Source organism: Sturnira hondurensis, unplaced genomic scaffold (genome assembly GCF_014824575.4).
Source record: "Sturnira hondurensis isolate 20B ecotype Veracruz unplaced genomic scaffold, ASM1482457v3 Scaffold0008640, whole genome shotgun sequence".
Classification (NCBI taxonomy): Eukaryota; Metazoa; Chordata; class Mammalia; order Chiroptera; family Phyllostomidae; genus Sturnira; species Sturnira hondurensis.
In genome coordinates this window covers 24,447,238-24,469,771 of record NW_028081271.1, presented here as the reverse complement: position 1 = coordinate 24,469,771, position 22,534 = coordinate 24,447,238, and the positions used below count along the sequence as shown (strand labels likewise).

At 39.2% G+C, this 22,534-nt stretch overlaps 1 protein-coding gene across 5 annotated transcripts in view; it reads left to right on the top strand.

The window, feature by feature from the left end:
- The window catches only part of NINL (ninein like), a 179,916-nt gene that overhangs the window by 36,246 nt on the left and 121,136 nt on the right, over positions 1–22,534 (top strand). For 3 of the 5 annotated variants that reach the window (XM_037055524.1, XM_037055525.1, XM_037055523.1), the window contains exon 2: positions 16,915–17,105. The exons of 1 other annotated variant lie outside the window; for it this stretch is intronic. In XM_037055524.1, coding sequence (XP_036911419.1) covers positions 16,926–17,105 — 180 coding nt within the window. In that variant the 5' untranslated portion in view covers positions 16,915–16,925. Of the gene's footprint in view, positions 1–16,914; positions 17,106–22,534 lie in introns of those variants that run through there. One more of the 5 variants, XM_037055526.1, reaches the window with a different exon arrangement.

Here is a 22,534-nt window from a genome sequence, read left to right as displayed (position 1 = left end):
CTTCTGTAGACCAAAAAAAAAGGGGGGGGGTTCTATGGGAAGTAACCTCTCAGGGTGATCTGATCATAAATTCCAAACTAGGCAGGTCATAGTGTATAGTCATGCCCAGGCATACAACTTCTTTATTAAAAGGCTTAAGCAAGCCTTGTCCATTGTTTCTATAGATCTAGGCTAATACACCTTTGAAATGCCCCCTCTGAGATCCCTGGAGAGCACACAATCTTTAATTTTATTTAAAAAAATTTATTGTATTTTTCCCACTACCATTTAGTCCCCTTATACTCCCCTCCCCACGCCTACAATCATCCCACTGTTTTTTTTCCTTTTTGCTCAAGTCCTCCACCCCCTAACCTCTGCCCATCCCCTACAGCTGTCATCCTGCTAAGAGGGCACATACTCTTAACTACCCTGTAATTCTATTCTATTCTGGCATTGCTTCTTCCTACCTTTATGTAAACTTCTTTATCTTCCTTCTTCAATCAAATGAATAAAAGGAAGCTGCAAAACTAATCTTCTGGATCTTTGAAATCTTGATTCCTGATTTATATCCTCAATTTGGCTCAAATAAACACCTATAAAAATTTCCTACAGGTTTGGTTGTTTCTTACATCAATGTCACCCAGAACAGTCTTCAGTGCTTACATGTGACTCAGGTCCTAGGTCCTGTGCCTTCCTCCATCTTCGTGAATTTCTCAATTTTCAGATCTTCCCCAAGGATGTCAGAGGCAGTCCTCTAACTCTCAGTCTTGCTGCTGAGAGTACATGCTGTGCTAAGAATTGTCCCTGTGAGTGTGGAACTACTCCTTTCTGTTTGGACACTTTTATAACTTTTTTATTCTGAAATTTCATGATGATATACGTGATGTAGGTGTGTTTGTTCTTGTCCCACACAGTGTACTTTGCCATCGGTCTGCTTGGAAAAATCTTGTATTATTTCAGTAATCCCTTTCCCTTTCAGCTGATTTCCTTCACTTGTTCAGAGAGGATGCCTGGAGCTTTAGGGTTGATTTTTTTTTTTTTTAAGTAAAGGAAAATCCAGATTAAATGGGTATAAAATAGAACCAAGAAATTTCAGAAAGCAACTCATCACATTTCAGCTTTTCTTTTCTTTTTTTTTTAAAGCATGAAAGCAAAGTTTATTAGTGCTAAGTTCTAATAGGAAAGCAAAAGCAAGGTGGCAAGAACAGGGTAGTCAGAGGCCAGGTGACCAGCACCCTGATGGCCAGAGGCCCCCTGGTCAGAGGTGGTGTGGTCAGGGCCCCCCCTTGGGGATAGAGAGAGCCAAGAGGGAGTCCTGTTCTAAGGACTTACATAGTTGGCAGGATGGGAGTGAGGGAGTTACGTATTGATTGGTGGAAAAAGGTACTGCCAGCCTTCCAGGAGAGATTTGACTACCCAAATGTAGGTATGGGTGGAGGCAGGGTCTGTTAGCCTGAATAAATACCTATTTTGCTCCTTATTCTATTTGTTCATTTTGCATACAGGATGGGAGGCAGGGAGTTAACCAAAGTGATTTCATGAGTTTTTCTTTGAGCACTGTAGACCCCTCCCGTTCCTCCTTCCAGGTCTTGGAAAGAACACACAGTCTTAAAGTTTTCCTTTTCCCAGATAGTGGAGTTGATACATACGGACTTTCAAGGGCTTGCCCCTTCCTGTACTATCTTGTTTTCCGGAATGCCTGGCAGCCTTATCAAACCAGGCTCAGCTTTGCTTTTCTTTTAAAAGATTTTTTTATTTAAAAATTTTTAACTGTGGAAAAAACACATAGTATAAAATTTTCCCTCTTAACTATTTTTAAGTGTACAGTTCTGTAGTGTTCACTATATGCACATTGTTGTGCAACAGATCTGTACAGTTTTTTGATTTAGCAAAACTGAAACTCTGTACTAACTGAACAGGTTCTCCCATTTTTCCCACCTGCAGTCCTTGGCAACCACCATTCTACTTTCTGTCACCATGATTTTGACCACTCTGAAACTGCCTATAAGTGAAATCATACAGTATTTATTCTTTTGTGACTAGCTTATTTCACTTAACATGATGTCCTCAAGGTTCATCTGTTATGTAGCATGTGACAAGATTTCCTTCCTTTTAAAGACTGAATAACATGCCAATGTAAGTATATATCTCATTTTCTTTATCCATTCATTAGTCAACTGACATTTGTGCTGCCTCTACCTCTTGGTTATTGTGAATGATGCTGAAATGGACATGGTAGTTCAAATATCTCTTTCAGATCATCCTTTCAATTTTTTTTAGGATAAATACCCCAAAGTGTGATTCTTAGTTTGTTTATTGAGGACCCTCCATACTGTTTTCCACAGTTCTTAACACCAGTTTATATTCCCACCAACAGCATGTGAAGCTTCCAGTTTCTTCACAACCTCACAAACACTTGTTTTCTGTTTTTTAATTTTATTTAATGGTGGCCAGGCTAATAGATATTTCATTATGATTTTGATTTGTATTTCTCTGATGATTAGAGCTGATGAGTATGTTTTCATAAGTTTGTTGGCCACTTCTATGTCCTCTTTGGAGAAATCTCTATTCAGGTTTTTCCGTTTTTTAAATTAGGTCATTAACTTTTTACTGTTGAGTTATAGGAGTTCTTCATAGATTCCAGTTATTATTAACTCCTTATCAGATATACAATTTGCAGTTATTTTTCCCCATTCATATGTTGCTTGTCTTTGCACTCTATTGATTACTTTCTTTGATGTACAGAAGTTTGTAAGTTTGACTTCCAACCAAGATGGAGTGATAGGTATATATACTTTGCCTCCTTCCACAACCAAGAGAAAGATAAAAAATTTAAAAACAGAAAATAACCAAAACTGCCCGAAAATTTAACTGTAAGAAAGTTCCAAAACCAAGGAGTCAAAGAAGAAACATCCATACACTGGTAGGGGAGGCACAGATGGGGAACCAGGTGGAGAGGATTCACAAAAAGGTGGTGGCAGGGGTACAGGGCAGGCAAGGTGGTGGCTGGCAGACTGGGAGGTCCCACATTTGCATGCAGATAAACCAGGAGGAACAACTGGGGAGTGAGATAGACCATACAACCCAGGGTTCCAGCACTGGAAAAGAAAGCCTCAAAATCTCTGAGTGTAAAAACCTATGGGGGTTGCCACAGCAGGAGAAACTCCCAGCCTCACAGGATACTTTGTTGAAGAGACCCACATGGTCCTAAAATATACATAAACCCACCCACCCAGGAATGAGCCCATTAAGGGGCCAATTTGCTTGTGGGTAGTGTAGGAAGTGATTGAAAGCTGGCCAAGAATGGAGCAAATCACAGTGCTTTTTCTCTGACGCCTCCCCCACAGACAGCGTCACAGTGCAGCTACATGGTTTGCCCTGACATGACAAATAAACAAAGGTTCTGCCCATTAAAATTTAACAGGAGTGCCCCGACAAATATGGCACAAATGAAAGAACACATCAAAACTCCAAAAATAGAATTATTCAATGAAGAGATAGCCAATGTATCACATGCAGAATTCCAATCACTGGTACTAAGGATGTTCATAGAACTGATTGAATATGGTTGCAAAATAGAGGAAAAAGGGAAGGCTATTAAAAATGAAATAAAGAAAAATATAAAGGGAACCAACAGTGATGGGAAGGAAACCGGGACTAAATTCAGTGGTTTGGAGCACAAGGAAGAAATAAACATTCAACCAGAACAGAATGAAGAAACAAGAATTCCAAAAAGTTAGGAGAGGCTTAGGAACCTCTGGGACAACTTTAAACATTCCAACATCTGGATCATAGGGGTGCCAGAGGAGAAGAGGAAGAGCAAGGAATGGAAAACTTATTTGAATAAATGATGGAGAACTTCCCCAATCTGGCAAAGGAAATAGACTTCCAGGAAGTCAGAGAGTCCCAAAGAAGTTGGACCCAAGGAAGCACACACCAAGGCACATCATAATTACACTACCCAAGATGAAAGATAAGGAGAGAATCGTAAAAGCAGCAAGAAGAAAGGAGACAAGTTACCTACAAAGGAGTTCCCATAAGACTTTCAGCTGACTTCTCAAAAGAAACCTTGCAGGCAAGAAGGAACTGGAAAGAAGTATTCAAAGTTATGAAAGGCAAGGTGCTACATCCAAGATTACCCTATGCAGCAAAGCTATCATTTAGAATGGGAGGGCAGATTAAATGCTTCCCAGATAAGGTCAAGTTAAAGGAGTTCATCATCACCAAGCCCTTAATATATGAAAGGTTAAAGGGACTTATCCAAGAAAAAGACAATAAAAAATATGAACAGTAAAATGACAACAAATTCAAAACTATCAACGGAACCTAAAAAGGAACTAAGCAAGAAACTGAAACAGGAACAGAATCACAGAAATGGGGAAGGCATGAAGGGTTATTAGTGGGGAAGTGGAGAGGGGGAGAGGGAGAAAAGGTACAGGGAATAAGTAGCATAAATGGTTGGTAGAAAATAGAGAAGGGGAGATTAAGAACAGTATAGGGAATGTAGAAGCCAAACGACTTATATGTACAACCCTTGGATATGAACTAATGGTTGCAGGAGGCTCTGTGCAGGGTGGAGGGCAGTAAAGGGGGGAAGATGGAACCACTGTAGTAGCTTAATCAATGAAGTATATTTCAAAAGAGAGAAAAGCTGGATAAAAGACTTTAAATACGAATTGTGACACCATGAAAGTCTTAGAGGAGAATATAGGCAGGAAAATTTCAGATATCCCATGAAGCAGTATTTTCACTGATACAACCCCTAGGACAAGGGATGTAAAGGAATGAATAAACAAATGAGACTTGATCAAAATCCAAAGCGTTCACACAGCCAAAGGAAACATCAGCAAAATGAAAAGGAAACTAACTGCACAGGAGAATATATTTGCAAATGATACCTCAGATGAGGGTTTGATCTCCAAAATATATAAAGAACTCACATGACTCCACACCAGGAAAACAATCCAATTAAAAAATAGGCAAAGGACCTAAACAGACACTTCTCCAAGGAGGATATACAGGGGTCACAGACATATGAAAGAATTTTCAACATCACTGGTCATTAGAGAGATGCAAGTTGAATCCACAGTGAGATGCCACTTCACACCACTCAGAATGGCCATTAATAATGAATCAACAAACAACAAGTTCTGGCAAGATTAGTGCACTGCTGGTAGGAGTGCAGCCTCTGTGGAACACAGTACCTAATTTCCTCAAGAAACTAAAAATTGAGCTGCCTTTCGATCCACTGCTTCCACCTCTGGGATTATACCGTACAAATCTGGAAATACCAATTCAAAAGGGCCTATGTACCCCAATGTTCATAGCAGTATTAATAACAATAGTGAAGTGGTAGAAACAGCCTAAGTGCCCATCATCAGTAAATGAATGGATAAAAAACTGTGGTCCATTTACACAATGGAATACTACACAACAGAACGACTAGGAGCAAGAGTTCCTACAACATGGATGGAACGGGAGAGTGCTCTGCTAAATGATACAAGAAATGAAAGACAAATACCCTATGATCTAACATATAACTGGGACCTAATCAACTAAACAAATAAATGAGGAAAATAGAATCAGAAAATAGAATCAGGAAAAAAGAACAAACTAGCAGTGACCAGAAGGGAAGGGTGCAGAGGATAATGGGAAAGAAGGGAAAGGGCCATCAAGGAACATGTATAAGGGACCTCAGGACAAGGGACGTTGTGAGGATTGACTGTGGGAGCAAGGGAGGGTGGAGAGGCTGGACAGAGCAGTGCGGGGGAAAAATCGGGACAACCGTAATTAAACAGCAATAAAAAAATAGCAAGGGGTCCCAGCCTGACATCAGTGCCCCCAACCTAACCCAGCACCACAGTGCAAAAAAGAGAAGTTCTTGTAAGCTCTGGCTCACAGTGGAGATCTCAGCTGAGTGAGGTTAGAAAGCTACTAGAGTCCCAGGCATTCCTTTTAAAGGGCCCACCCTTGGACTTACCTAATGAACTCACAAGCTCTGAGCTCCAGCACTGAGGCAGCAGCTTGAAAGTTATCAGGGGCATAAAGAGAGGAAATGAGTTTTCTGGCTCTGGGACAAGAGTTGAAGGGGCAACTTCTCCCCCGCACCGCCCCCCCCCCCGCCCCGCCCAAAGTGCTGGCAAAGGCTGTTGCTCTTTGCCGAGTCCATCTCCTACGAAGCCTCCAGGGAGAGCCATTTCTGAGTCTCTGCCAACCTGGTTACCACTGTTTGCCCCCCCGTAGTGATTCCCAGAGACCTGGTCCCACCCAACTTGTGGGCTAACCCAAGCCATTTCCAGTGGCTTTTACATATAAACAACCTATCTTGAAGGCTCATGATGAGGACTTTCCTAAAATCTCTGGAAGGTTCACGAACACCCAAATCAGTATAGCATCTGGCCTCAGTGTACCCCATACTTCTTGATAAGCAGTTCCAAGCACAACACTAGCAGCAGCCAGCCTTTGTTTGAAGCTTTGGCCTCTAGTGGGTACCTCTAAGCCCCCCAAAAGTAGCAGCCATCTGAAAAATGCTCTGTACTTCATGCCCAATGGCCTTAGGCAGGGCACAGGTGGTAACCAATTATAGACTGCACAACTTGAGCAGCCTCAGAGCCAGCACATCTGATGGACAGGTTCAGACCACACTAGAGCATCAACCAACCAGCTCCTTGAATGACTCACTCAAGGGGCAATGTCATCAGGCAACCTGAGCCCTGCTGAAGCAAGTTAGCCTCTGCACAGCATCTCCTGTGGTGTGGTCATGGTCAGTCCTTGCATCTGATTGTTCTGGGTGTGTAAATCCCTCCCACTGAAGTGCCAACAATCAATGCTCAGCTGTAACAGGAGGGTATGCAGAGCCCACAAAGGGGTGTACTTGGAATGTCCCACCTACTACATAAGGCTACATACCAAGACTGGAAGACATAGCAACTGTACATAATATATAGATACTAACAATGAGGCAGTCAAAATGAAGAGACAAAGAAATGTCCCGAAAGAAATAAAAGAACAGAACTCCAGAAAAAATATATAATAGAGAAAAGTATTCTACCAGATGCATAGTTCAAAACACTGTGTATGCCCTGGCTGGGTGACTCAGTTAATTGAACAGTGTCCCATTCACCAAAGGGTTGCAGGTTTGATTCCCAGTAAGGGTGCACACAGGAAGTAACCAATCAATGTTTCTCTCTCACATCAATCTGACTCCTCTCTCTCTAAAAATCAATAAAGACAGATGCTCAGGTAAGGATTAAAAAAGACACTGGTTATAAGGGTGCTTAGGAAACGTACGAGAAGAGTAGGTGAACTCAGTGAAAACTTTAACAAAGAGATAGGAACCAGACTTCTGGCGAAGATGGAGGCGTAGGTAGACACCTACGCACAACCAAAAGAAGGATAACAACAATTTTAAAACAAAGAACAACCAGAACTGACAGAAAACCGAACTGTATGGAAGTCCGATAACCAAGAAGTTAAAGAAACACATTCATCCAGACTGGAAGGAGGGGTGGAGAAGGGCAGCTGGGTGTAGAGCACTAGCAGCAAGGCAATAGCTGGAGGACCCACCGGAGCAGCAGATTGTGGAGTGGGGCATGAAAGACTGCTGCGGCTGGCAAACAAGACACCAGCTGGTGGACCAACGAGGCAATGGATTGTGGACCAGGCAGTCCCACATTCACACACAGATAAACTGGGAGAAACAACTGGGAAGTGGGATGGACTGTGCAACCCAGGGCTCCAGTGCAGGGAAATAAACCCTCAAACCACTGATTGAAAACAGTTGTGAAGGTTGACACAGTGGGAGAAACTATCAGCCTCAGAGGAGAATTCGCTGGAGAGACCCACTGGATCCTAGAACATGCACAGTTCCACCCACTGGGAATTAGCACCAGAAGGGCCCAATTTGCTTGTGAGAAGGGAGGGAAGTTACTGAAATCTGGCAGAGAGCGGAGCAAGCGCCATTGTTCGCTCTCAGACCCTTCCCCCACGTATATCATTTCAACACAGCTACGTCGTTTGCCCCACCTGGGTGAATACCTAAGCCTCTCCCCCTCACTATGTAACAGGCACATCAAGATGAGAAAAAAAAAAACAAACAAAAGAAAGAACAGATCAAAGCTCAAGAAAAAATACAACCAAGCAATGACAAGAAAGCCAACTTATCATACACAAAGTTCAAAACACTGGTAATCGGGATGCTCACAGAATTGGTTGAATTTGGTCGTAAATTAGATGAAAAAAATGAAGGCTACGCTAAGTGAGATAAAGGAAAATGTACAGGGAACCAATAGTGATGGGAAGGAAAATGGGACTCAAATCAATGGAGTGGACCAGAAGGAAGAAAGAAACATCCAATCAGAAAAGAATGAAGAAACAAGAATTCAAAAAAATGAGGAAAGCCTTACGAACCTCCAGTACATCTTTAAACGTTTCAACATCTGAATTATAGGGTTACCAAACGGAGAAGAGGAAGAGCAAGAAATTGAAAACTGATTTGAACCTCCAGGACATCTTTAAACGTTTCAACATCTGAATTATAGGGTTACCAAACGGAGAAGAGGAAGAGCCAGAAATTGAAAACTGATTTGAATAAAGAGTAAAGGAGAGCTTCTCCAATCTGGCAAAGGAAATAAACTTCCAGGAAGTCATTATGATGTGTCTTGAAGTGTGCCTCTTTGGGTTCCTCTTGATTCCTAGATTTTTGTGACTTTTTTCTCTCATCAAATTAGGGACATTTTCCATCATTAGTTTTTGACACAGTTTTTCTATCCCTTGCTCTTCTTCTTCTTCTGGTATCCCTATTATATGGGTATTATTACATTTTATGTTATCCTGCATTTCCCTTAACCCATGTTCTTTTTGAGCCCTTTTTCCCTTTTCTTGGTCTTTTTCTACCTTGCCCTCCAGCTCACCGATTCAATCCTGTGCTTCATCCAGCCTGCTTTTGATTCCTTCTAATACGTTCTTCAATTCAAAAATTGTATTCTTCATTTTCTCTTGGTGCTTGTTGATAGTTTCTGTGTCCTTTTATATTCACATATATTTTTCAGTAAGTTCCTCGTAATTTCCCTGTAGTTTTTCATAATTCCCCGTAAGCTCACTGAACTTCCTTATAAACAGTGCATTGAACTCAATATCTGATAGTTCACTTGTCTCTGTTTCATTTAGCACTCTTTCTGATGAATCCTCCTTTCCTTTCGAGTGGGGGTTGTTTATTTGTGTTCTCATTATTTGTGGGACTCCTCTTGTTTGATTGGGCTTTTTGAAATTATCTTTTTTTGACTTCCTGAGTTTGTAGTGTGAACTTCTACTATAGGAGACCTGAGATTCAGAGGTGCAATCCCCTTGATCTCCTGAACTTGATGCTCTTGTGATGCCGTATATACTGTGTATGTTGGTTCTCTAGATGTAAATGGGTTTTGATTCTTGTTGGGGCATTCTTTGGTGGGTCCTTTCCTCTAGCTGGTTGAATGAGGATCACTCTGCCCACCATATCTTGTATGCAGTTGTTCAGGTGCTGCCAGAACCAAACCACAAAGCCTAGGAAACAAACCTATATCTGCAAAAATAACTATACCCTGCAATCCCACTATCAACAGCAAATGAACCAGTATTAATAATGGTATAAAGAGTTTAAGACTGCCTGGTGGGCGTAGCTCAGTGGATTGAGCGCGGGCCTGCGAACCACACGATCGCGGTTCGATTCCCAGTCAGGCCACATGCCTGGGTTGCAGGCCAGTTCCCGGCAGGAGCCAGTTCCCAGCAGGGGATGCATAAGAAGCAACCATACATTGATGTTTCTCTCCTTCTCTCCTTCCCTTTCTGTATAAAGACAAATAAATAAAATCTTTAAAAAAAGGTTTAAAAAAAGTTTAAGACTAATATAAGAAAGGAGATAAATAAATTATAGTATAAAATCTAATTACTTAATATGCACAAACTTGATGGATAAGAAGTGAATGTTAAAAAGCTGTGCAGGAAAGAAAATAATGCAAATCATGGAGAAGACCACAGTGGATTTCGCCTTGGCAGTCTCTAATATTTACTAGTGTTTCTCTTTCTGGATCTGTCTTTGATGATATCATATGTTGACCCCACCTGACCTTAAGCAGTTTGTTCTGAGACAGCCAGGGATCTACTGTCTGAGGCTATGTCCTTCAGTTTTTAATCAAGTCATCTGCCTTAAGCAGTCAGGTTTAAGCCCCAGAGGGCAGGGCAGAATACCTCGTGGAGTCAGGCCTATTGGTTCCCCTAAGGCTGCTGTTGCTTGGAGGGGAGTGGTCTGCTTTAGCAGGATGGCTGCTTCAATGTGGGGTATGACTTGGCATTGTGATCAGGAACTACTGAAGATTAAGGTTAAGATTTTACATAATCTTAAAAATATTTAAGAACCCAAAAGACCAAATTAGAAATGAAGAATACAATGACTGAATGAAAAATACTTACAAGGAATCAACAGTAGAGTAAATGTAGCAGAAGATCAAATCAGCAATTTGGAAGATAAGGAAGCAGAAAACATCCAATCAGGAAAGCAAAAAAAAAAAAAAAAAAAATCCAAAAATATGAGGCTAGTTTTATGAGCCTCTCAAACAACTTCAAGTGAATTAACATTCACATCAGGGGGGTTTTGGAAGGAAAGAAATGAGAGCAAAGAATTGAGAATATATTTGAATAAATAAAGAGAAATATTCCTTAACCTGGTGAAAAAGTAGACGTAAAGTCTAGGTGGTGCAGCAAGTTCCAAATAAGATGAACTCAGAGGCCCACACCAAGATATGTCATAATTAAAATGCCAAAGTTTAAAGAAAGACACAATCTTAAAAGCAGCAAGTGAAAAGTAGTTTTCTACAAGGGACCTCCCATGAAAATGTCCCCTGATTTGAGCACAGAAATTTTACACACCAGAAGGGATAAGCACAAAATATTCACAGTAAGAAAAAGCAAGAACCTATGACCAAGATGGCTCTACCCAACAATGCTATCATTTAGAACCAAAGGACATATAAAGAGCTTCTCAGACAAGAAAAAGGGAAAGGAGTTAATCACCACCTAACCACTATTACAAGAAATGCTAAAGAGTCTGTAGTAAGAAAAAGAAAAAATATGAATAATAAAATTGCAGTAAATGCACATCTATCAATAATACTTTAAATATAAATGGATTATATGCTGCCATTAAAGATATACAGTTATACGTGGCTGAATGGTTAACAAAACCCTTATTCCTGCTGTCTTCAAGAGACTCACCTCAGATTAAAAACACACACACACACACACACACATACTAAAAGTAAAGGGATGAAAAAAAAGATATTTCATGAAAATGGAACAACAAATACTGAGGTAGCAATTATACCAAAGTAGACTTGAAAACAGAAGTTCTAACAAGAAATAATGGAGAGCCCTGGCTGGTGTAGCTCAGTGGATTGAGTGTGGGCCTGTGAACTAGAGGATCGTGGTTCGATTCCCAGTCAGGGCACATGCCTGGGGGACACATAAGAGGCAACCATACATTGATATTTCTCTTACTCTCTCCTTCTTTTCCCCTCTAAAGATAAATGAATAAAAGCTTTAAAAATTAAAAAAAAGACCATGGAGAAACAGCAATACTATGTCTGTGTATTTATCTGAAAGAAATCCAAATACCAAATTGAAAAGATACATGTATCAATATGTTCATTACAGCATTATTTAGAATAGCCAAAATATGGAATTAACCTATGTGTCCATTAATGAATGCATGGATAAAGAAGAAATGGTACATCTACACAGTAAAACATAACCATTAAAAAAGAATAAAATCTTGCCATCTGAAATAATATGGATGGTCTTAGAGGGTATTGTGCTCAGTGAATAAATCAAGACAGAGAAAGACAAATGCCATATGATTTCACCTATATGTGGAATCTAAAAAACAAACACACAAAAATTGAACAAGCAGACCAGAAACAGATTCATAGGTAGAGAGAACATTTTGACATTTGCCAGATGGGAGGGGATCTGGGGGGATGAGTGGAAAAGGTGAAGGTGAATTAAGAAGTATAAATTGGTAGTTACAGAATAGTCATGGGGATGTAAAGTACACCATAGGGAATATAGTCATCAATATTGTAATAACTATGTATGGTGTCAAATGGGTACTAGATTTATTGGTGGTGATCACTGTGTTAGTAATATAAATGTCTAATCACTGGGTTGTATACCTTAAACTAATGTCATATTGTATATCACCTGTAATTGAAATTTTTAAAATTATTTAAAAATACCTTCTCCTGGGCCCTGGCTGCTGTAGCTCAGCGAATTGAGCGCGGGCCTGCGAACCAGACGATCCCGGTTCGATTCCCAGTCAGGGCACATTCCTAGGTTGCAGGCCAGTTCCCGGCAGGGGCAGTTCCCAGCAAGGGATGCACAAGAAGCAACCATACATTGATGTTTCTGTTTCTCTCTCCTTCCCTTCCCCTCTAAAGATAAATAAATAAATATTTTTAAAAAATACCTTCTCCTGCCAGTTTTTCCCTGGTATATCGAAAATTAGCTTTTGCACATATAAGTAGTTTTATGCAACTCACTAAAGAACATTCTTGTCTAGAAAAGTGGTGGAGCTCCAGTTAAGAGAGAGAATATCTTCACATAATAAATTCGGCCAGTGGTGATTTAGAGCTATTATTTAGTTTATTTTCTAGTTGCTTATATATATTTTTTGTCTTTTTATATTCTTGATGTTTTTGAAGTTACCTCCTCAAAACAGTCTAGGAGAGTGGCATTTGTTCACAGCTTCATTCTTTTCCCTTTTTAAACTTCCAAGTTCCTGTCTGAGAAACAAATGAATAATTTGATGAGAAAATAGTGCAGGTCCAAGCAGATGCTAAACATATTTGTTGCCATTTCACTTTTACATGAAATCTGAGACCATGAACTGATTTGTTCATTCTTAGGATGGATATTGACATTTTTTTGCAACTGATGGCAGAAGTTTAAGAGTCAGGGGACGCATTTCACTTTCTGAGATTGCAGTGAAATATCACTAATGTAACCTTTTTTATTTCATCTGTTAGTTTACTGAGTGAGGTGAGAATCATGCATATTTCCCATTTGGAGATTGATGCTAACAGATTTTAAATGCCCATGCAGTTTTTGTGCTGGTGCACAAACTCCCTGTCCCCTGGAGACAATGATGAGTAAGCACCATAGACCACTTTAAAATTACATCCTTATAATTGTTATTCAAAGAATATGTAGTACACCTTACTAAGAAGACAAGTTGCTTCATTGTTTCATGTTTGTACTTTATTTTATCATTAATAAGATTGCTTGATTTTTCATGCTTCTTTACTTATATTTCCTATTTTCAGAATTGTGCATAGGTCCTGTGTCCATATAATATGTTCAAATATATCCAGGTACCATTTTTGTTGGTCAACATGATCAAATAATGGCAATTTGGTATGGTTCATCATAGTGTCTTTAGGATCTTAATGTTTTTGATGTTTTCATGATATATTTCTGGCTATATTTTATTCTCATTGTTATAATAAGTTTTAAGAAATATAAAAATATATAAAATAGAAAATATAAAATAGCACAAAGTTATCTCATACTATTTTGGTGTATTTTTTCTTTTCTCTTTTAAAAATATATTTTATTATTTATGCTATTACATTTGTCCGATTTCCCCCCTTTATTATCCTCTGCCTACATCACCTCTCCCACCCACCTCCCATCAACATTAGTTCATGTCCATGGGTTGTACGTATAAGTTCTTTGGCTTCTACATTTTCTATACTGTTCTTAACTTCCCCCTGTCTATTTTTTACCAACCATGGACTACCAACCATTAATGCTACTTATTCTCTGTACCTTTTCCCCCATTCCACACCCTCCCAACATGGTATTCCTCCATGTGGTCTCCATTTCTCGATTCTGTTCATGTTCTAGTTGTTTGCTTAGTTCCTTTTTGTTTTTGTTTTCTTTTTAGGTTCGGTTGTTGATAGTTAGGAGTTTGTTGCCATTTTACTGTTTGTATTTTTTGTCTTTTTCTTAGATAAGTCCCTTTAACCTTTCATGTATTAAGGGCTTGGTGATGGTGAACTCCTTTAACTTGACCTTATCTGGGAAGCACTTTATCTGTCCTTCTACTATAAATGATAGAATGCTGGATAGAGTAATCTTGGATGTAGCACCTTGCCTTCCATAACTTTGAATACTTCTTTCCAGCTGCTTTTTGCCTGCAAGGTTTCTTTTAAGAAGTCAGCTGAAAGTCTTATGGGAACTCCTTTGTAGGTAACTTGTCTCCTTTCTTCTTGCTGCTTTTAAGATTCTCTCCTTTTCTTTGATCTTGGGTAGTGTAATTATGATGTGCCTTGGTGTGTGCTTCCTTGGGTCCAACTTCTTTGGGACTCTCTGAGCTTCCTGGACTTCCTAGAAGTCTATTTACTTTGCCAGATGGGGGAAGTTCTCCTTTATTAATTTTTTCAAGTAAGTTTTCAATTTCTTGCTCTTCCTCTTCTCCTTCTGGCACCCCTATGATTCAGATGTTGAAATGTTTAAAGTTGTTCCAAAGGTTCCTAAGCCTCCCCTAATTTGTTGGAATTCTTGTTTCTTCATTCTGTTCTGGTTGAATGTTTATTTCTTCCTTGTGCTCCAAACCATTGAATTGAGTCCCAGTTTCCTTACCATCACTGTTTGGTTCCCTGTATGTTTTCCTTTATTTCACTTTTAATAGCCTTCACTTTTCCCTCAATTTTGTGCCCATACTCAACGATTTTTGTGAGCATCCTGATTATCAGTGCTTTGAACTCTGCATCTGATAGGTTAGCCATCTCTTTGTCACTTGGTTTTATTTTTTTCTGGAGTCTTGATCTGTTCTTTCATTTGGGCTATATTTATTTTTCTCAGTGCACCTGTTTTGTAATAAAGGTCAGAGCCTTAGCTATTTGTGATATCGGGGCAACTCACATCGCTGTGTTATAGCTCTGTATGTGGCAGAGGGGTCCAAGAGGGGACAGTGCAGCTTGCTTAGCTCTCAGTGAGCTTCCTATCACTTCTCCACTACCCACAAGCAAATTGGGACCTTCTGGTGCTGATTCCAAGGGCTGGGGACTTGTGTACATTCTAGGACCATGAGGGTCTCTCCAGTAAACTGTCCTGTGAGGCTCGGTGTTTCTCTCACTGCCACAACTCCCTCGGATTTTTTTCAGTCAAAGGATTTGAGGATTTATCTCCTCACCCTGGAACCCTGGGTTGTGCTGTCTGTCTGGCTCCCCAGTTGTTCCTTCTGGTTTATCTGTATGTGAATGTGGGAACTCCTGCTCCACCAGCTGCCACCTTGCCTGGCCCGGTCCTCTAGCAACCACCTTGCTGAGGGTTCTCTCCAACCAACTGCTCATCTGTGCCTCTTCTACTGGTCTGAATGAAATTTTCTTGAACTCCTTGGTTTTCAGACTTCCATGCAGTTCGATTTTCTGTCCTATCTGGTTGTTTTTTGTTTTTAAGTTTGTTGTTTTCCTTCTTTTGGTTGTGTGAGGAGGCACAATTTAACCATCTATCCCTTCATCTTGGCTGAAATTCCTCTTTTCTCTTTTTGAATCATGTATTATCCTCAGAAAGTTGCAGAGGTTTTATTTATTTTTTGCTATAACTTAAATAATTATATGTATAGTGACAGCTAAGTATATTAGCTATTATACTCAGAAGTTTTCCTGCCTGATATTTTATAAACTATACTTCCTATGCTATTAAATATTCTTTGGAAATAGATTTTTAAGGCTACTTCTTATTCTGCTGTATGAACACAGTATAATTTAGCAAACTATTCTTGTAGAAATTATGAAATCCTTTTATGTGAAATAACTAGGTAGGATAATTAAAATATTTTTAAAATTTCTTCATATGTAGAAAAATGTTCTCCCTAACCATTTATTAATTGCCTTGGCTGGTGTAGTTCAGTGGACTGAGTGCAGGGTATGAACCAAAATGTCGCGGGTTCAATTCACGGGGAAGGCACATGCCTGGGTTGCAGGCCAGGTCCCCAGTAGGGGATATGTGAATGGCAGCCACACATTGATATTTCTCTCCCTCTCTTTCTCCGTCCCTTCCTCTCTCTCTAAAAATAAATAAATAAAATATTTTAAAAATTTATGAATTGTCACTTCTTCCAGGAATTTGTGAGATTACAGCAGTGAAAGTTTTTATTCTTGATAATTTGACAGATACAAATAGTGTCTGTTTCAATCTGAATATTTTAGATGGTTATTAATCATGTTTTTCTTCTGATTTATTTATTAAAATTCTGTATTTTATTGGATTTTTCCATTTTTCTTGTATTTGTAAGGAAAAAACCATATTTGTATATGTATGAAAAAAATTAGAATGCATATTTGCCAAAATATGAGTAATTATTGTAAACATTTTATTTCTTTATTCTACAAGAAAGGGGAAGGGAGGGAGAAAAAGAAGACTAGAAGCCTTGATATGTGGTTGTGTCTCGCACACCTGCAACTGGGAACCTGGCTCACAACCCATGCATGTGCCCTGACTGGGGATTGAACTGGTGACTCTTTGGCTCTCAAGCCAGCACTCAGTCCACTGAGCCACACCAGCCAGGGCTCATTAATAATTTTAATTCTCTTCCTATTTGTCTTTTTTCCTAATGATTCAGGGTTTTTTGTTTTGGTTTTTGCAGAACAGAAATTCCTCGTTGTTGTGAAGGTGGGCTGGCTGTTAGTAATAAGATGTTTTTGGCTTCTTTTACAAAGGTGGAGCAGATTCCTCCCAGGCCCACTTAAACCCGAGAGAACTTTCAGTGTCATTTGCTTACACACTCAGCTTCTATGCTGTGCCTGGGCCACACTATCTGGTATCTTAACAATGGGAGAATGTGTGAGGTATGATAATAATAGTGTACCATTGTTTTTGGTTTTCCCCTGGCATGTTCAGCCTGCTAAGGGATGAATGAAGAAGAGAATCACTATGTTTCACAACTCAGGGAAGTCTTCAGAAGCTGTGACACCACAGGAACAGGCTTTCTGGACCAGGAGGAGCTGACCCAACTCTGTCTTAAGCTTCATCTAGGAAAGCAGCTTCCTATTCTTCTGCAAACACTTCTCGGAAATGACTGCCATGCCAGGGTGGGTATTTTACTTCATTCTGTTAAAGAAGAGCACAGAGAACTTTATTGATTATTATGGGCATTTGATAAGTATCAGTTGGCTACTCATCAAAGAAAAGTTATTAGGAAATGAAATGGTACTTTTCCTCTATGAAACTCCTACATTGTAGAAAAAACTTTCTTAAGATGACTTTTTAAATGTAGTAACCTTCAGAGGTTTTGTTTTGTTTCATTTTTGCAGAAAGTTGTTTTAGTGATTTGTCAGCAGGTATCAGGGGTTATGGTATGGGTGGGTAGCATATGATTAAAAAAATACAGGACTGGCTCTGTGGGCTTACACACTGGTAAGTCATTCAGAGACTGACAGCTTTGAAATACCTCGAGGGTAGATTGTATTGTATTACAGTTACACAGCTTGAAATTTTTCTTGCAGCTGGAAAAAATTTCAAACTATGTTCAGAGGTGATCTGTGATTTCCTATAGGCAAGATGGGAAATGAACTCAGTTCTTTTCTCTAGGAAGTTCAAGGTCATTTAAATGGTGATCTAGAACCTAGATTAAAAACTTTCCTGAAGGAAACACTAATAACCACCTCCTACCTTATTCCTACTTCTTGAATGTGTCCACATATTAAACTGTCAGTGGTAAAAACAATGTCTGTTATCTTATCATCTCAAATTTGAAGGAAGAGCTGTCTTTTTCGCAGAATTCAGTAGAACTATTGTCATTTTGAATAAGAAAAAAATCTAGCTTGCAAATTTTCCTGAATTGGCTCTTGGGCAAAACCAAAAGTCCTCACTGCCGGCATAGGGAGAGAATAAGGCAAATCTAACCTCTTGTTACTTCCCCAAAGAACCAACTGCCCTGTGTCACTAATGCTTGTCAATAGCGTATTTTTACTCCTTAGGGCAGAGAATGCTGACTCAATTAAATTGACCTCACCCTTTCTCTCTTTATTCTCTTCCTGATTTGGTGGTTTTCTTTCCTTTTGGACTTAGGAAGCAAATATATTTTTTATAGATTATGTTCCAGCCCCTTTTGATATCACCTGGAATTATATTTGGAAACAAGATCAGAAAAGGGCACATTTGTGGAAAATCAGTACTCTAGTTACTTAAGCAGTATAAACAGATGATCTGGTTTTTCTGATTATTTTTGAAAGTGGAAAATTCAAACCAGAAAGGATAACTTTTAGGCCCAGATTCAGGTAGTAGGTTCTGCTTATTGAACAAACCATAATATTTTCAAGCCTTTCTCCACTTTATGCTTTGCAGAAGTGGTATAAGATTCAGAAACATCAAATGTGACAGGAAAAAAAAAGATCAGTTTTGGAACATCAAAGAGAAAAAGTAACTTGGATTCTTTGAGATTTCTTACTTCCCCCATGTCACATGCATCTTGAAAGGCAGTTGCTCTAAGTTGTAATTCCTTCCAGGAAGCTGGTAGTTTCTCCAGATACATTAATGGGGCATTAGGTTAGAAGGAGAGACAGATACTCACAAGCAGTGACAGGAGCCTGATCTTTTCTGATTACCATTCACTTGGCAAAATTCTGTTCATGTTTTATCCATCTGTCCTTCCGTCTGTTTCAACTTCATTCTGTCTTATAGCCATGATATTGTGTTCTCAGAAAGACAGGGGTTGGATAAATTAAGAAATCACTCTATTTCCTTCAGTGCTCTTGAGTGTGATCTGTAGATATCCATAACTTCATAAACAATAAATAAATAAGTCAGCAAGAAATTTTCAGTGTAAAAATCTGTATTTAAAGTCATATATTCTGAAAGGTTAATCTCAATACAGAAAACCCCATTTGTTCTGAAAATATTTTGAGTTATTAAGTAAGCACCTGTTAAATCGATACATGTTTTGCGTGGCCTTCAAGTACCAGGGAAATATGTCAAAACCCTGAGTCACCCAAGGTAGAGAATCTGATAAAGGAGCCCCAAATTTAAGGGAAGATCTTAGAGGGTAACACATAGAGTAAAGATGAACTGTAAGTAAATAAGCCATTGTGCTTTTTTTGCTACCTGGGCTGGCATCCCCTCAGTGGTCTAGATTACCTCAGTTCTTGCACTTAGATTGAGGTTGTCCTGAACGGGTGGTCCCCTAAGGCATCTGCCAAAAGCAAAGCAAAGTCCTCTTTTGAGACAGTACCATCATCAAAGGTCTCTAATTACCTCTAAGTAATAGTCAAATATAGTAACCAGCATACAGTCAAGAATAATTAGGTACACAAATAAGATAGGATGAGTAAGAAGCAGTAGAAACAGCAGGCAAAGGCACAAAGCTTTGATGGGTTGAAATTATTGGGCACAAATATAAAACAACTATATTTAATTACTGTTAGGAGAGATTGAAAAACAAAAGCTTGAAAGAGAGAACTCTAAAAAGTGATTTAACAGATCTGAACAAAGAACTGCAAATAAAACTTTTAGAACTGACAAGTGTGATAACCAAAATTAAAAACTAAGGGGAAAAGTTTAACAGCAAATTAGACACAACTTAAGAAAGACAAGGTAAAGATAGTGTGAGAAGGTCTAACCTTCCTTTAGTTGGTACTCCAGGAGGAAAAGAGTGAATGTATAGGGCATTATGTGATTAGATAATAGCTTTAAAATTTCCAGAACAGATGTTAGGATTTCAAAACCCCATGAATTCCAAGTAGCATAAATAAAAAGAAATCCACACCTGACTATAATATTGTGATACTGGAGGAAAATAAAGCCAAAGAGAGCATTTTAAAAGCAGCCAGACATTGGTACACAGGATCTCTTTGTATTTTTCTACAACCACATGTGAATCTAAAATTATCTCAAAATAAAAAGATTATTAATTGTTAAAAGCAAAGAAAAACATCATTCTGAAAATGTACAGTAGTTAGATTGACAGCTGCCTTCTCAAATATGATAGAAGCCAGAGCCAGTTGACAGGTTTTTCCAGTATGCTGGAGAAAAAATCACCTGCCAACCTGAATTCCATGTGCAGAAAAAAATGTTTTAAAAAAATAAAGGTTTCATCAAAGGCAATTCTGGCCAAGATGAAGACACAGGTAGATACCCTTCAAGTACTCGCACAACCAAAAGGAGGATAACAACCAGAAGTGCCAGAAAATCAAACTGCGTGGAACTTTGGCAACCAAGTAATTGAAGAAACTGTGAACTGGACTGGTAATGTGGGTAGATGGAGAGAACCCGAGGTGAGGCAGTAGACCATATGGGTGGAGCTGGCTGATTGAGAAACTGAGATGCAGTGCTCACTGTGAACTACGGTGAGGGTTGCTGCTATGGGAGAAACTCCCAATCTTACATGAGGGTTTGTTGGAAAGTGGGGCTAGAGCCAAGCAGGCTAGCTGCATTGTTCCCTTGCTAGCCCCTCCGCCACAGACAGCATTGGTTCCCTTCATTGCAGTGCAGTAATGAAGGTTGCCCTGCCCTGGTGAATACCTATGGCCCCACCCCTTTACAACTTAACAAATGTGCCAAGACAAAGAAATAGGGCCGAAATGAAACAACAGAGGAAAACTCCGGAAAGAGAGCTAAGCGATAAGGAGATAGCCAACCTATCTGATGGAGAATGTAAAGCTCTGCTTATCAAAGTGATGGCAGAACTGATTGATTTTTGTCACAAAATGAAAGAACAAATGAAGGATGCCCAAAGTAAAATAAAGCAAGATATTTGGGAACCAACAGTGACAGGAAGGAAACCAGGTCTCAAATCAACGGTATAGAACAAAAGGAAGAAATAAACAACCAACCAGACAGAGTGAAGAAACAAGAATTCAAAAAAATGAAGCAAAGCTTAGGAACCCCTGGGACAACTTTAAAAATTCTAATGTCTGAATTATAGGGGTGCCAGAAGGAGAAGAATGAGAGCAAGAAATTGAAAATGTACTTCAACAAATAGTAAAGGAAAACTTCCCCAATCTAGCAAAGAAAATAGACTTCCAGGAAGTCCAGGAAGCTCACAGACCCAAAGAAGTATGACCCAAGGAGGAACACACCAAGGCACATCATCATTAAGTTACCCAAGATTAAAGATAGAGAATCTTAAAAGCAGCAAGAAGAAAGGAGAGAGTTACCTACAAAGGAGTTCCCATAAGAGAATCTGCTGATTTCTCAAAAGAAACCTTACAGGCAATAAGGGGCTGGAAAGAAGTATTCCAAATCATGAAAGGCAAGGACCTATATCCAAGATTACTCTATCCAGCAAAACTATCATTTAGAATAGATGGGCAGATAAAGTGCTTCCCAGATAACGTCAAGTTAGAGGAGTTCATCATCACCCAGCCCTTATTATACGAAATGTTAAAAGGACTTATCTAAGAAACTGAAGAAGATAAAAAATATGAATGGTAAAATGAGAACAAACATGCAACTATCAACAATTGAACCTAAAAAAAGAAAGACAACAAAAACTAAGCAAACAACTAGAACAGGAACAGAATCAGAGAAAAGGACATCACATGGAGGGTTTTTGGTGGAGAGTGGAAGGGAAGGAACAGGAGTAAAAAGGTACAGGGAATAAGAAGCATAATTGGTAGGCATGAAATGGAGAGAGGTCAAAAGTGGTATAGGAGACAGAATTCAAAGAACTTATGTGTACAACCCATATACATGAACTAAGAAGGGAAATGCTGGAGAGTTGGGGGGTGCAGGGCGGAGGACGAATAAAGGGAAAAATGTGGGGAAATTTTAATATCATAATCAATAAACTATGCTTAAAATAAAGATGAAAGAATGCAGTCATGAGAAGGTGAATTTGCTCAGTTATGGAAGGATATAAATACAAACACATCTAATAAATATTTGTTGAATATGTGTCAGTGGTGAGATCACGTGCTAATTGGGGAGACAGAAAATATACAAATACACAAATAATCAGTTTCAGGTCATGATATCTGCATGTTCCAGACAGAGGATTCCACTAGCCAAAAGCAAGCAGCATGTAGTGCTCAGTGGCAGCAACAGATGTGCTCCTGCAAATTCTGAGTTAGATTTGCGAAGTTACTGAGACCTACAGCACCAAACCGAGCTTTTCAAACACATATTGGTGAGATTTTGATATGCCTATTTAATTAATTTTGTTAATTTCTTTCTGTATGGCTCTCATTGAAGCATACATAGAGAAAATAGTTCATGTAAAAGTATACAGCCTAGTGAATATCCCACATTGAACACATCTGGGAACCAGAATCCCAAATCCCTCCTCATGTTCTCTTGTAGTCCTTCTGCCACCAAAGGTAATCACTGTCCTGACACCATATTTTTATTTTGCCTGTTGCTGAACTTTATATAAATGGAAAAATACAGTACATGCACACCACATACCCTCTGGCTTCTTTGTTCTTCATATTTTTAAAAGCGCTAACCCAAGGATTTTTTAATTGATTTTAGAGGAGAGAAGGGGAGGGTGGGGACAGAGAAAGAGAGGGAGAAAAACATGGAT